The sequence below is a fragment of the Octopus bimaculoides genome, chromosome 20, assembly GCF_001194135.2.
Source record: "Octopus bimaculoides isolate UCB-OBI-ISO-001 chromosome 20, ASM119413v2, whole genome shotgun sequence".
NCBI classification, from domain to species: domain Eukaryota; kingdom Metazoa; phylum Mollusca; class Cephalopoda; order Octopoda; family Octopodidae; genus Octopus; species Octopus bimaculoides.
This window is the reverse complement of record NC_069000.1, coordinates 40607006-40622158: the sequence shown is the minus strand read 5'-3', so window position 1 is coordinate 40622158 and position 15153 is coordinate 40607006. Positions and strand designations below refer to the sequence as shown.

General features: G+C 36.2%; 1 protein-coding gene across 6 annotated transcripts in view; it reads right to left on the bottom strand.

Annotated features, from left to right (window-relative positions):
* The window catches only part of LOC106878613 (uncharacterized), a 79712-nt gene that overhangs the window by 48184 nt on the left and 16375 nt on the right, over positions 1-15153 (bottom strand). Inside the window, exon 1 of one of the 6 annotated variants that reach the window (XM_014927889.2) lies at positions 13483-13786. The exons of 3 other annotated variants lie outside the window; for them this stretch is intronic. Coding sequence is in view for 1 of the 3 variants with exons in the window: in XM_014927885.2 (XP_014783371.1) it covers positions 11384-11391 (8 nt within the window). In the remaining 2 variants the exon portion in view is untranslated. Of the gene's footprint in view, positions 1-11383; positions 11613-11860; positions 12307-13482; positions 13787-15153 lie in introns of those variants that run through there. 2 more of the 6 variants (XM_052975021.1, XM_014927885.2) reach the window with 2 other exon arrangements.

The window sequence follows — 15153 nt, the reverse complement described above, 5'->3', positions numbered from 1 at the left end:
TATATATATATATATTTACATATATATATATATACATATATATATGTGTATGTGTATACATATGTATGAATAAATACATATATGAGTGCATGTATACGTACATGTATATGTATATATTTATATACGCATATATATCTATATATGTATGTATACACACACATATATATGGTTATATATATATATATGCATGTATAGCCATGTATATATAAGCATGTATGAATATATGTTCGTGAGTCTATATATGTATGTATTTCTTTGTGTAGGGGATTATGTTCTATAAAACTAAAGCCTTAGATCACCTTGGTATATAGGTAACAAACCCTGAAAAAATTTCAAAATATAATAAATTGGTTTTCTATCCGGATGGAATTTTGTCTCCCATCCACTTTGCGCAATGAAACTGGAACAAAATATCAGTTCTCGTCTCCCAGGTTTTATGAGACATTTTCTTTTACCTGCTCGGTTTCTGTAATATATCAATATAGAACAGAAAGCGAAGAATGTTGAATGAACGGTGTAGAGATAGCACATATAATCAATAATTCAGAGACTGATAACATAACAGCTTTATCATTATTAATAAGACAAACAGCAACAATAATTTATCACAGTTACCTCCCACGTCAACACGGTTCCAGACACAAGAAAACAAACTTCTTCAATGAAAGTACTAATGTGTCTGCTTCTTCGATTTGCCATTCTTAAAGTACCCCAACCCTAGATTTTTGCGTATTAAGCACATTATTCTTCCTTCACTCAGCTGCCACCCTCAGAAACTTCCTCTCTTAGTCCGTGCTTTGCCAGCAACTTCTCCATTAAGTTGATAATCTGGAAATAAGATCTGAATACCAATTGCATCGAAGCCACTAGTTTCAGAAGGTTTTTTTTTTTTTCTTAGTCAGGAAGAAAGGCATTAATATCTATAACCGCTTACATGGTTCCTGAGATGGACGATAAAGAGAGGAAAGCACCTGATCTGAATGCTTGCAATAGAGTGAACTCCGCTAAAGACCCACAAGGACCAGGTTTAAGTGTTAAAGTGGGCGATGCAATACGTGTTCCACACATTTAGGTCATGGTGGGATTCGAGCTCAGACGGCAAAGTGCCGGAAAATACGCCACAATGTATTCTGCCCGAAGTTCTAACGATTCTACCAGGCTGGTATTTTATTTATCGATCTCGGAAGCATGAAAGGCAAAGTTAAGGTCGGTGAAAATTGAGCTCAGAAGGCAAAAAGACAGAATAAACACCACAAGGCATTTCGTCCGATATTCTACCGACTCTGTGCACTGCTGCTCTACTTTGAAAATAAATATTGAAACACAGAAATATTTTATTTGCCTGAAGATATTGGAATCATTTCAAATACTGTACGGTGCAGTATACTGCAATATAGTGTGTTCCTTTGTACACCAAGTGAAATCAACGCTGCAGGAAGATGTCGTGTTCTGAGCAGGTCCACGTTTCTCAGCTTCGCTCTGGATACCTTTGTAAAAGTAACGCGCGCACATACTTTTAAGAACAGATTCAACAGTGTAAGAGATGAAACATGCCAGAACTCTATACTATACTCGATGCGATGACGTATTGCTTGTACCACATGCGTAGTGTTGTTAGATTTGGATCTCACTAGAAATCCATTTATGATCCAAAGATTTGCTCATTAAACAGCTACATTGCAGCAATAACATGTAAATCGAAACCCTTTGAATTCCGAGTTCAAATTCAGTTGTGGCATATTTGGATTGTAGACTTAACCCATCGTCTGGTTATATATCATCAGCACCACATGACTCTCGGGTGCCTTTAGAGGAATTCGGTCTGGTGTAAGTATTTAAGGTTAGGTTTCTGGTTTAAGGTTTAAGAGTACCCTATTCCCTCCTTCCCAACCGCCTCGGAGACCCTATAAAAGGTGATGGACGCTGCCTTATTTTTAACGTATTGGCAAAAAAATATATATTTTGTTTTCAACAATAATGTATTACAATATCCATAGAAAAAACACTTGATGGCCAAGCTGGATCACTTTTGATCGGAAGTCAGCCTTGAATATCAGATCAACAACGAAACTCCAACATGACTACGATATCCCGCAGAATGACAGTGGACTGCGGCCATGCTGGGGCACTGCTTGAGGAGTTTGGTCAAACAAATCGATCCAAGCATTTAAATCACAAAAATCTATATACAACCATCTGCACATACAGAGAAAGTAAACTCGAATACACACACACACACACACACACACACACACACACACACACACAAATACCTATTGAACCTAAATTTATCATGAAACACAGAATCAATATTTACTCCATCAAAACCACTGCTAAAAGCTATAGGAGCCGATAGAAGGTTTACAGAATCCGAGATTAAATGGTAAGATCGAATAAGAAAAGAAGCAGGGCTTCTGAAAAAATTTGGCAGGACGAAAAGAGGCTGCTTGGGAGGATAAGCACCTCAAACTTGAAGGGAGCTGTGAAGATTTTCCTTTATATCAGGGACTGGGTTCCTAATTGGTTCTCCTAGCACTGGAGCAATGTGCCGACTGTTCTCTTCTCTTAAAGGTTCTTACACAAGAGAATGAGGCTTGACAGTGCTCTTAGATGGAGGTGGAAAATATGACTTCAAAGATAATTCTTGTTAATGTTTTTATTTTCTGAAACTTCGACTTGTTAGCTTTGTTTGAGTTTAAACACGATTAAAAAGAAACAAACCACTATGTATAGGCTCTGCATGACAACAATTAAACTGTAGGATACGTGTTTTGTGTTGTTTCGCTTCGCCAGCAACAAACACCCGACTTCGTCGTTCAAACCCCATGAATTGCTGTTTGTATATATATAACGAGCAAATAATAAATTTGCTGGCATGTGCAAAGCTTTGTCAAGCTGGAATTAATTAACTAGTTAATTGATTGATTAATTAACCATTTAAAGGCAGACTTAACACCGAAGAATAAAATTATGCTATGTACTTTATATTGAAGATGTTTGTTTCACTAAAACGTGGAAACCTTCGCTGTCTCGGTAAAACCGTTATCCTTATAGACAATATGCGTAAAAACATACTAAACTGGATTATAAATGACGTCATCAGACTGTAAGACACGTGTTACTGTGTCGCTATACTTCATCGGCTGTGGGATATGAATTCTTGAGTGTACACGAACGTGTTAAATCTAAGTGTACACGGCTTTATTTTAATCATTTTGCTTAGGTGCCTTTTATTAAAATGTTGTGTTACACATTAAATTTAGACAGCAATTAAATAGAATATCACCTGTCAGCATTCGCGTTTCTAATTGTACGCTTTTGTCTGATATCAAGTATACGTCTAAATATTCCTAAACTCTGTTCAGATTCGACTTAAGTTCGTGACTCACATGTAGATTATCGACTAACGTACCATGACATAATTTGGAAATCTTACTGTAATATCAATGCTGTACATTATTGAGTTTCCACTAAGCTGTGTTGGTAACTCTCGATAAGGTTTTGACTCTTAGTTGAGCCAACTTCTCTTTATAGCCTTTTATTTGACGCCTGAACGCATAGAAACAACTTTCTCCAAATACTTACATTTTATATAGATACATTCTTCTATGGAAACGTAAAGAACTCGTATTATTTATTCATAACGCTGAAGTGATATACAGTTCTGAAGGAGAACCGATCCTTTCTAACGTAGAAAACAGAAAAAGAACTACAAGCTAGAGTTGAAAGAGATAAATGACGATTCACGACAGGTTAAAAACAACTAATGTAATTCGTAAATGAAAGTAAATTGATGTACTATAAAGTGAAATGGGCTCTCGGGTTTATGGTAGAGATCTTCTCTGAAATAAAAAAAATTTTTTTTTAAAGTATAAAAAATATGATTACAGGCTTGACTATGCGAGGAATGTATAGGTGTCGTAAAAGGTTATCTGAGATCACAAGAGGTGATGATTTTAGCTTTATATATAAACCAGGATCTAGAAGCAGTGACCCAGATAATAATATAGAGATGCTGTAGATGAACAATAATAAATAAGAGTTTTCCGTCTGTAAATGAATGAACAATAAACATTTCAGTTTGAGTGGCAGCTATCGTGTTTGCACTTCGTGTCTTCACCCTTGAGAAACAAGTGAGATATGCACAATATTTTGGAGGTCCACCAGAATAAAGTAGTAATCCAAGGGGTCCTTGAATAAAAATAGTTTTGAACCCCTGATCTACATGTTCACTGTTGTTGTTATCTAAAATGTAGCGATGGAGCTTCGTTTCATTGTTAGAAACCATAAGCATAAAAATGATATCACACACACGCACACGCACGCACGCACGCACACACACACACGCACACACACACACACACATATGCAATCATACATGAGTACATGCATACATACATACGCGTACATACTCATGTATCAGGTGATCCCATAAGTTCTGTCCGATTTTACCTATTTAAAAATTGAATGAAATTTAATAGTATTTTAGAATGTCTAATGGAATTAAAAATTATTTTTATGCATTTGTGTACATTTAAACTAATTAGATATTATTTTACGGAATAATAGAATTAAAATTTCTTTGATTAAAACCCTTTCTAACATGGAAGTATCCAAAGAGCATTTGAGGCACATAATGCTTTATGAGTACAAAAAAGGAAACTCTGCAGCCGAAGCAACTCGAAACACATATATTTTGTCTGTCTTTATGTTCTGAGTTCAAATTCCGCCCAGGTCGACTTTACCTTTCATCATTTCAGGGACGATAAATTAAGTACCAGTTGCGTACTGGGATCGATCTAATCGACTGGTCCCCTCCCCCCAAATTTCGGGCTTTGTGTCTAGAGTAGAAAAGAATATATTATTGTGGAAGATTATTATAACAACTACATACATGATCAGCAGCTGGCAAACAATGTCCGCTAGTTATTGCCATCCAATTAGATATGACATCATTAAAAAAGTAAAAAGCCAACAGGCAAACACTACATGAACAACGGGGACGACAATGACAGCCGCGACGACGACGACGACGACGACGTCAAACACAACTGGACACAATGCTAAGCACAAGAAAAAACGGTTGCTTTGATGAAAATATCAAAATGTACAATTGAAATACTGGAACACACCTTTAAAGCTAATGAATATTACAAACAGTAGAACATTCTATTGAAAATACCAATCTTGTGTAAATACAACAGAATTTATATTGTTTTGTGGCCCGGAGAGCACAGCTGTGCATTGTTTAGTCGGGTCAGCTGACGAACAGACGTCCATGAACGGTCGAAAGTTCCAGAGGAATAATAAATATCAACAGTCAACTAATGCCTGTATGAGCAGCTTTTTTGCACACGATCATCATTTATACTCAACCACGCACACACACACACACACACACACAGAAGCACGCACACATACATATTCCCTCAATCTTTCTCTCTTTCTCTGTGTGTGTGTGTCTGTCTGTGTGTTTGTCCTATCATTAAAATTCGAGATCCATCCAACTGATTTTAATGGAATTTTACACATGCATTACATAGGGTTCATGGAGTGTCATGGTCCAAAAAAGTTTTCAACTCCTTGCCGAATGCGGGGCCAGGGCCAGATAAACCGCATTTTAAAGCATTTCGGGAGTGTTAAGGCCCGTATCCAGTCGCTTTCCACCATATTTGCAGCAAATATTAATCAAGCTTGTAGACCGTTGGACCAAGTGCGTCGAAAAGATTATATAGAAAAATGACGTACTTGTTTGTCCCCTGCTTTTGTGTAAATACATTGAAAAAACAAGAGTGCGTATAATTTTTGACTCTCCTTCGTATGCATGTATGTATGTATGTATGTATGTATGTATGTATGTATGTATGTATGTGTGCGTGTGTGTATGTACATGTGTATGTATATATATATATATATGTATGTATGAATGTACGTATGTGTGTGTCTTTGTGTCTGTGTTTGTCCTCCATTAACCGGTGTTGGTGTGTTTACGGTCCCATAACTTAGCCGTTCCGTAAAGAGACCGATAGAATAAGGACTACGCTTAAAAATAAGACCTGCAGTTGAATTGTGAGACAAAAACATTTCAAGTCGGTGCTCCAGCATGGCCGCAGTCAAATAACTAAAACAAATAATAGCATAAAAGAATAAAAGTATACATATGCGTATATATGAGTGTGTGTGTGTGTGTGTGTGTGTTTCTGTGAAGAATATTCTGTCAATGAAACATAAGTAATTTCTTATTTTATCAGGTAATTAATGAATTGTTTTGATTCGCCAAAGTCCTTTCATTACACCCTGTGACTCTACAGATGACGTATCCTTCATGCAGTCATCTTTTGCTTTGTGGCTAGTTTCTCAAAATGGGAGCACAAGTGATCTACAACCGATATTGCAGTTCTATATTTAAGAGATGCAGAATTATGTACATTATTTACGTTATTTACATTATTTACATTTGACGGATATTTGTCCTCATCTTGTTTGTTGTTAACACAACGTTTCGGCTGATTTCCCTCCAGCCTTCATCAGGTTTCTTGGAGAAAACTCGAACCTGGGTTCTCATTCCTAAGGTATTTTACGATGTTTATTATTATTATTATTCAGATCACTGCTTGGAATCGAACTCAGAATCTTGGGGTTAGTAACCCGCTTTCTTAACCACTACGCCATAATAATAATAATAATAATAATAATAATAATAATAATAATAATAATAATAATAACATCGTAAAATACCTTAGAAATGAGAACTCAGGTTCGAAATTTCCCCAAGACACCTGATGAAGGCTGGAGGGTATATCAGCTGAAACGTTGCGTTAACAACACACAAGATGAGGACAAATATCCGTCAAATATAAATAATGTAACTAAAATACAACCGATATTTATGTTGTTTTCGTTTTTTTCTTTTTCTTCCAGAATGTTCTCACCGATACACAGCATATTTTTTCTTTTACACTATTTGCCAAACATCTCCTTCTTCTATTTATTCTTTCTTAGGATAAACTTATACTATAGCTCCAAATAATCTACAGTTTATGTGAATATTTAGTGAGTAGTTTTTTTGAATAAAACCTCATAACGATTGATAATGATGTGCTCGATGGAATGCGCATGAATTCTTATTGAATTTCCTTTATATATACACACACACGCATATATACATATACTAACACCCACATGCATGCATATGTATATATGTATTTACGCTTGTATGTTTGTTTGTATGTATGTATGTATACTTACATATTTCTCTCCCTCCTTCTTTCTGTGTGTGCCTCGATATATATATATATATATATATATGTATGTATATATATATATTGTATTATATTATATTATATTGGTGTCTGAAGAAGTATGTTTACTTGGAAGTGTCTATAAGTCTGCAAACATGATTTTAAATGTTTGTATATGTTGTGTACATGCGAGTATAGGCTTCATATTTTTCTGTTTGTTTATTTTTAATGTTGTTCTGAGATCGAACATAAAACACACAAATCTTTAAAATAAAACAAATTACAAATGAAGTCAAATCATAAAGTATTTGAATAATAATAATAATAATAATAATAATAATAATAATAATGATAATGGTTTCAAATTTTGCCACAAGGGCAGACATTCTGAGGGAGGGGAGGAATGCTGCCTGAATAGGACGAATGCTGCCGTTGATTAGCTCCAAGAGGCCATCGCCTCTAGCTAGCTATGTGACACACGAATCTGTGTCCATTTTTTGGACTGCCATGTTGGCTTGGCGATAATTATTAATAACCAGTACCGCTTCCGTAGTCTCCTTTAGAGAGACTTAGAAATATTAATATTTGTATTGTATATATATATATATATATATATATATATATATATATATAACATAAATTATATATAAATATATGCATATATCCATACATATATGTACATACCTACATCTACATGTATACAAACATGGATGTATGGGTACAGGACATCACAAAAAAAAAACGTTAAACACAATGAGAAACGAAAACATAATACGAAGACAGAAAACGAACTTTTTTTTCGAACAACGAAAAAAAAAAACCAAACAGAGAAACGAGACATGCAGCATAAAGAATATTACCCTTCTTCAGTTGTCCCTGTTCCATCTACTCTGCGTTTCACACACACACATATATATATATATATATATATATGCACAAACACACATATATGCGTACCTATATGTGCATGTTTGTGTTTATGTCTGACCGTCTTACCGCTTGTCAACCGCTGCTGGTTCAGTTATGTTCCCGTAACTTAGCAGTTTGAGAAAAGTTACCGATAGAATAAGTGCAAGACTAAAAAAAAAAAGGAAAATCAAATAGTCGATTTGTTCGGCTAGAACCCTCTAAGGAGGTGCTCCAACACGGTAGCAGTCCAGTGATTGGAACAAATAAAAGATAAAAGATCCATTTAATGGCACCACTTATCGATGCTTCAGCACAGTTTTCAGGAAGTTTGGAGACTTGGAGCTTACTTCCATTGCAAAGTCCTTGTGAAATGGATAAAGTGCGTAAGATCATTACAACTTTTCCAGTTTTCAAATATGTGGTAACATTTGAAGGGAAATGAGTAACTTCCGCTGTTCAAATTCCAGTTGGTCGTCTCAAAGTAAATTATCTGTATTGAAATATTTCTGAGAATGTCATGGACGGAGCGTCAATACTTCTTGACTGATTGCAAGACAGGCTGTGTCAGCGTCTCTTCTTATCGTGTATTACCGAATGTATGGTCAATTGTTGACCCTCCAGTAAATATATCGGATAACTGCATACCATCATCGACAAATCACTGGTCCCTCACTAAAGCAGTTCAGTTTCCAGTTTGATGTAACCAGTTGGTAAAGTCTCTCAGCTATGCAATGACTCGCATGAATTTAGATTGGCTGATTTGTTCGGCGTGCTATAAAAATGGAAACTTTTATTAACAGTGCACGGAAGTATGTTGTTGGCACTCAGTCGTTTACGACGTCAAGGGTTCCAGTCGATCCGATCAACGGAACAGCCTGCTCGTGAAATTAACGTGCAAGTGGCTGAACACTCCACAGACACGTGTACCCTTAACGTAATTCTCGGAGATATTCAGCGTGACACAGTGTGACAAGGCTGACCCTTTGAATTACAGGCACAACAGAAACAAGAAGTAAGAGTGAGAGAAAGTTGTGGTGAAAGAGCACAGCAGGGTTCGTCACCATCCCCTGCCGGAGCCTCGTGGCGCTTTAGGTGTTTTCGCTCAATAAACACTCACAATGCCCAGTCTGGGAATCGAAACCGCGAGTCCGCTGCCTTAACCACTGGACCATTGCGCCTCCACGCACGGAAGTATAGGTGAAATATATCTGAAGTTGGCACAAAATACGATGAAAATATGCTTGGTAATTTTTTTTTTCTTGTCTTTTAAAAAATTCCGTGATCGATTGGTACTGCAATGTTTGTGGCTATTCACATATCTCCAAAGAAGAAGCAAGCCATCTTTAAGAATGTGTAAATATAAAATGTTTTAAAATTAATTAAATACCTAAAAGGCAGACATCCAAAACTTCCAGAAGTAGTTCGTTTGCAAATACTCCCAAAACAGAAATTTTTTCATTAAATTATTCGTGGTAAAATCCTCAAACACTCAGAGCGAAGTGAAACACGTCTGACAACAGCAAAAGCTAATAATAATAATAATAATAATGTGAGTAAAGATATAGACAAATAGCTGAAAGAAATTGGAAAGATTATCAGGAAGGTTTTAAGCACTTGAAAGACTATTGAAAGCTTGTGGCTAGTTAAGGTTACAGGTATAAATTCTACTAGGTATAACAACGAACCTGAGTCAGATCAACAACAACAACAACAGTAGCAGCAACAATAATGGTTTCATATTTAACCACAAGGGCAGCAATTTTGGGGGAGGTGATGAGTCGATAACATCGACCCCAGTGTTCAACTGGTACTTATTTTATCGACTTGGAAAGGATGAAAGGCGAAGTCGACCTCGGCGGAATTTAAATTCAGAACATAGCGACGGGCGAAATACCGCTATGCATTTCGTCCAGCGTGCTGACGATTCTGCCAGCTCGCCACCTTAAACAACAACAACAACAACAACAACAACAACAACAACAACAACAACAACAACAATAATAATAATAATGATATTTAGGATGAGCACACAGAATAGTTGCCGCGAAGTAAATATCCAGTGTGCCCATATCTAAGATGGCGTTGTCTGTCAGACCAGAGATTTGGTCAATAGTGCACAGGTGGAAACTGTCTGGAATCGGCGTTTCTGTTGGCCCTTATCTATTCCCTAGAGATATGCAAGCGTCTGACAACACATTTTCGCTTCACCTAAGATTGCATTTCTATCAACAAAAAATGTGATGAGAAAATATGGAACCCTCCATGTAGAGGATGTTGGCGGGTAGGTTCATTTTCAGTAGCGCGGTGTAAAGTAATAATGATATAAGATTATTCCTAAACCATTAATTTACATCACATTACAAAATCTTATTACTTTTACAAATGAGATGACAATTATTAAAGCAATATCACATTTCCGCCGAGGTTGACTTTGCCATTTATTCTTTCGCGGTCGACTAAATAAGTACCAGTTACGCACTGGGGTCGATGTAATCGACTTAATCCCTTTCTCTGTTCTTGTTTGTTCCCGCTATGTTTAGCTCCTTGCGGGCAATAAAGAAATAAATATCACACTTACTAAATCTTATTAATTAGTAGAAGTAATTAATTTGCAAAGATCTATAAAATAGCATTTATGGTTATGTTAATTGCGCAGTAAAATGTTGGTATGCCCCCGCAAAGAAAAACATTATGTAAAGCATGACATACTTAGTCCAAATTTCTTATTGTATGCAACTATCTATGGCTTTTAGTTCGCAATTAGATGGTGTTTATGAATGTTGATAAGGTTACATGTCTTAAAATATAACATGCGAAGTCAGCACAAGCAACGGCATCATCTGCATTTATTAATCACTTACAGTATCAGTCTCATATAGTAAAAGCTACAGAAGATGAAGGTAGTATGCAAGGGTAAATGACTTGTTCTATAGTAACATCACCGACGGCAAAGAGCTAGTCGACAGAGAGGTCATATGGCATGCTAGTCCCTTTGAAACTGGTGGTTCACGTATATCGAAGAAAGGTAACGTAGTAGCGGCTTACTCTAGCCCAACACGATTGTCAATAAAGACTAATCTGTAAAGTAGTTGTAATTCTATCTACACCAGTGTTACACAACCTTTTTTAGACGACCACACATTTAAAAATACTTGGATACTTACTACTTCTCCAAATTTGATATCTTCTTGTTATAATACAAACAGTGACTATAATTAAAATGAATTGCTTACCTTCCCATTTGGAGGTCTTGATGACCCTCTTGAAGACCATTAATCTACACTTTTATGATATCCGTAAACAGTTCATGCACAGAATAGTTTTCTGCAGGATTGTTAAAATATGACATGTAACAAGATCCATTCTACGACCGATTTTATCCAGTCTGCCAACTTTATGCAATATGTGACGTTGCATAGGAAAATGTTTTGTTTCTATATTTATCATTGGCGAGCAAACTATAATATTCTATACAGAAAAATTAAAACAACAATCTTTTTTTTTTTTTTTTTTTTTTTGTGGTGGTCTGAAACGGAATCAATGTTTTTTACATGAACCCTTTCTACAATTGGTACAAGGCCCGAAATTTTGGGGAAGAGGTTTAGTCGGTCACACCGAGTTCAATGTTTAGCTAGTACTTATTTTATCGACCCGAAAGAATGAAAGGCATTGTTGACCCTGATGGAATTTGAATCCAGAAGATAAAATACCTGAAGAAATTCTGCTAAGCATCTTCTCCGGTGTGCTAACGATTCCACAAGCTTGCTGCCTTAATGTTTTTGCATTGATGCAAAAAAAAAAAAAAAAAAGTGAGATTTCTTCATTTTGTAATAAATGAAAGTTTCTCCAGACACGATATTTTAAGCAGAAAATATTTTCAGTTGAATGGAGAGACGCAGACTAAACAAAATCTCGTACGCTCTCTCGATAAAGATTACTTGAATAATTGATTAAAAAGAAGTGATACAAATGTTTATTTGTCTATTAATGAAAGCAAATGTTTTGGAAGATACCTCGAATTCACAATCGCCCTCCACGATTTAGACTAACTTAAAATGCTTTTTTTTATAACTCTTCAATGCATGCTGTGTCACACGTAGTACATACTTCTGTATGTTGCAATTACATCCTTACAACTGGTGACATTGATTAGAAACATAAAACAAGAAGCGTTGAGTCAAAACCGCCCCAGAAGTTTGTGAATATGGGAGTATTAGTTAATGCGTGCATACATGCGAATGCGTGTGGTTGTGAACGTGATTGTGCACACGTACAAGTGTACGCTCCTGCATTTTTCTACGTACGCATGTATGTATGTATGTATGCATGCATGTATGTATGTATGTATGCCCATATACTTGTGTGTGCGTCTGTATGTGTGTATGTATATATATATCTGTTCTATGCATTCATGTTCGTATGTATATATGTATGTATGTATCTATCTATCTATAAATATACATGTATTTACATATATATATTCAGATATACACATATTCTCTCTCTCTCTCTCTCTCTCTATCTCTCTCTCTCTCTCTCTCTCTCTCTCTCTATCTATCGATCTATCTATCTATCTCTCTCACACACACATATATATTTATATATATATATATTTATATGAGTATGTAATTATATATGTAATTATGTAAGTATGTAATTATATATATATATACATATATAAGTATATATACATATGTATATTCATATATATGCATACATGTATATATTCTATAGATATGTGTAGGTATATATATGTGTATATATATATATATGTGTGTGTGTGTGTGTGTGTGTGTGTAAGTATTTACGTATATGAATGGGTATTCCAGCACAGGTATATATAAACAGTGAAATATTTGTATTTGTTTGAGAGATGTTATTAAAATCGTAACAGGTTTGTGTTTTCATGCTTCAACTAATCCGATAGATCATTAAAAGAAACAGTTTATCTAAATATAGGACGATAAGCAACTGTATTGAAAATAACGATGTCACATCACTGTAGTCTGTACACATATGAGATACTCCCATTAAACGCTGAACATGTTATAGAGGAAGTGATTACCTAGTTGCTGGACCTGTTAGAAATAGAGGCAATATTTTCCGTAAGTGAAACGCTAACCGTATCTTTAAAAGGACACGTTAGATGGTGAAGTCTGAGTATAACATATGTCTTGAAACATGATGGAATTGTCACGGCCGGAATGACTTCGATCCGATCAGAGATCTGCACGATTAGGGAAGACTTAAGACTAAACAACAACAACAACAACAGCAACAACAACAATAGCGGCAACGAGAAGAAGATAAACAGTAATATTTTCCAACGTACCAGGTTCCGTACGGTTGCTCGCTCTTTGTGAAGTAGCAGCTAAATCGAGGCAACGAGGGTTAAACGAGGCGGTAGCGCGACTTGTTGAAAATATCAGTCAAACGGTATGGTTCCTATTTGGGTCTGTGCTCCATGTTTATAAACTCAATCCAACGGTGAAACATGGCAGCCAAATGTATTGGCTGAAGCTTTTTTTTATACATACATAAAACAAGTTATTTTTACTTCTCTCACACCTTTCCTTTGCACTCTTTATATAGGTAGGTACTTATTAAGTAAACTTGAAACCTGTGCGTTTGTGTGTGAGTGTGCGTGTGTCTGTCTGTCTGTCTGTCTACCTGTCTGTCTGTCTATCTATCTATCTATCTATCTATCTATCTATCTATCTATATATATATATATATATATATATATATATACGATGGGTTTCTTGCAGTCTTCGTTTAGCAAATCCACTTTGGTCGGCCTGAGACTTAGTTGGAGAAACTTGCCCAAGATGCCTCGCAGAGAGGCTGAACCAGGAACCATGTGGTTGGGAAGCAAACTTCTTACCACATAGCCATATTTAAAAATATTATATATAACATAATATAATATAACTTAATATAATATAATATAATATATATATATATATTATATTTATGTATGTATGTATGTGTGTATATATATATTTGTTTCAGTCATTAGATTGCGGCCATGCTGGGGCATCCCCTTGAAGAAATGTTATTCGGCTGAATCGACCTCAGTACTTATTACTTTAAACCCTGGTACTCGTTCCATCAGTCTATTATTCCGAATCACTAAGTTACGGGGACATAAACACACTAACACCGGTTGACGAGCGGTGAAAAGGGGACAAACACACACACACACACACAAACACACACACATAAACGCACGCACACACAGATATGCCTACCTATACGACGGGCTTCTTTCAGTTTCCGACTACTAAATCCGCTCACAAGTCTTTGGACGACTCTTGCCTGGGGTACCACACAGTGAGACTGAACCCTGAACCATGTGGTTGGGAAGGAAGTTCCTAACTGCACGGCCTTTATATTGTATTTAATGTAAACATATATAAATATGTACATATATAGAAACATCCATACATACATACGTACATACATACATACATACATACAAACACACACACACGTGTGTGTATATTGTATATATATTGTATCATCTACTTTTATATCACACGCACACACAAACATATACATACACATATACATGCATATATACATACCTAGGCATGCATAGCATTCGGAAGGGATCGAAACTTTAACAGTGTTATTCGGATATCAGCTGACACGTCCTGTCCGTTGGAACAAAAAGCCTATAACATATGACGAAAGCATTTCGGAAGGCGGCAGTTTCGAACTGTGTCCCACGCAAGCACTCGTTACTAGTTGCAACAGAAATATGGCCCCTGGGAAGGTATTAGTGGTCAGAGACAACGGTAGCCCCGGCGCAGGTACAAGTCACACGGATGAAACAAATTTCCAAACACTAGTGCACACACACACACACACACTCTGACACACACACACACAAACACAAACACACACACATACTCTCTCACTCTCACGCGCACACACACACACACACACACACACACACACACACACACACACACACACACACACACACACACACACACAC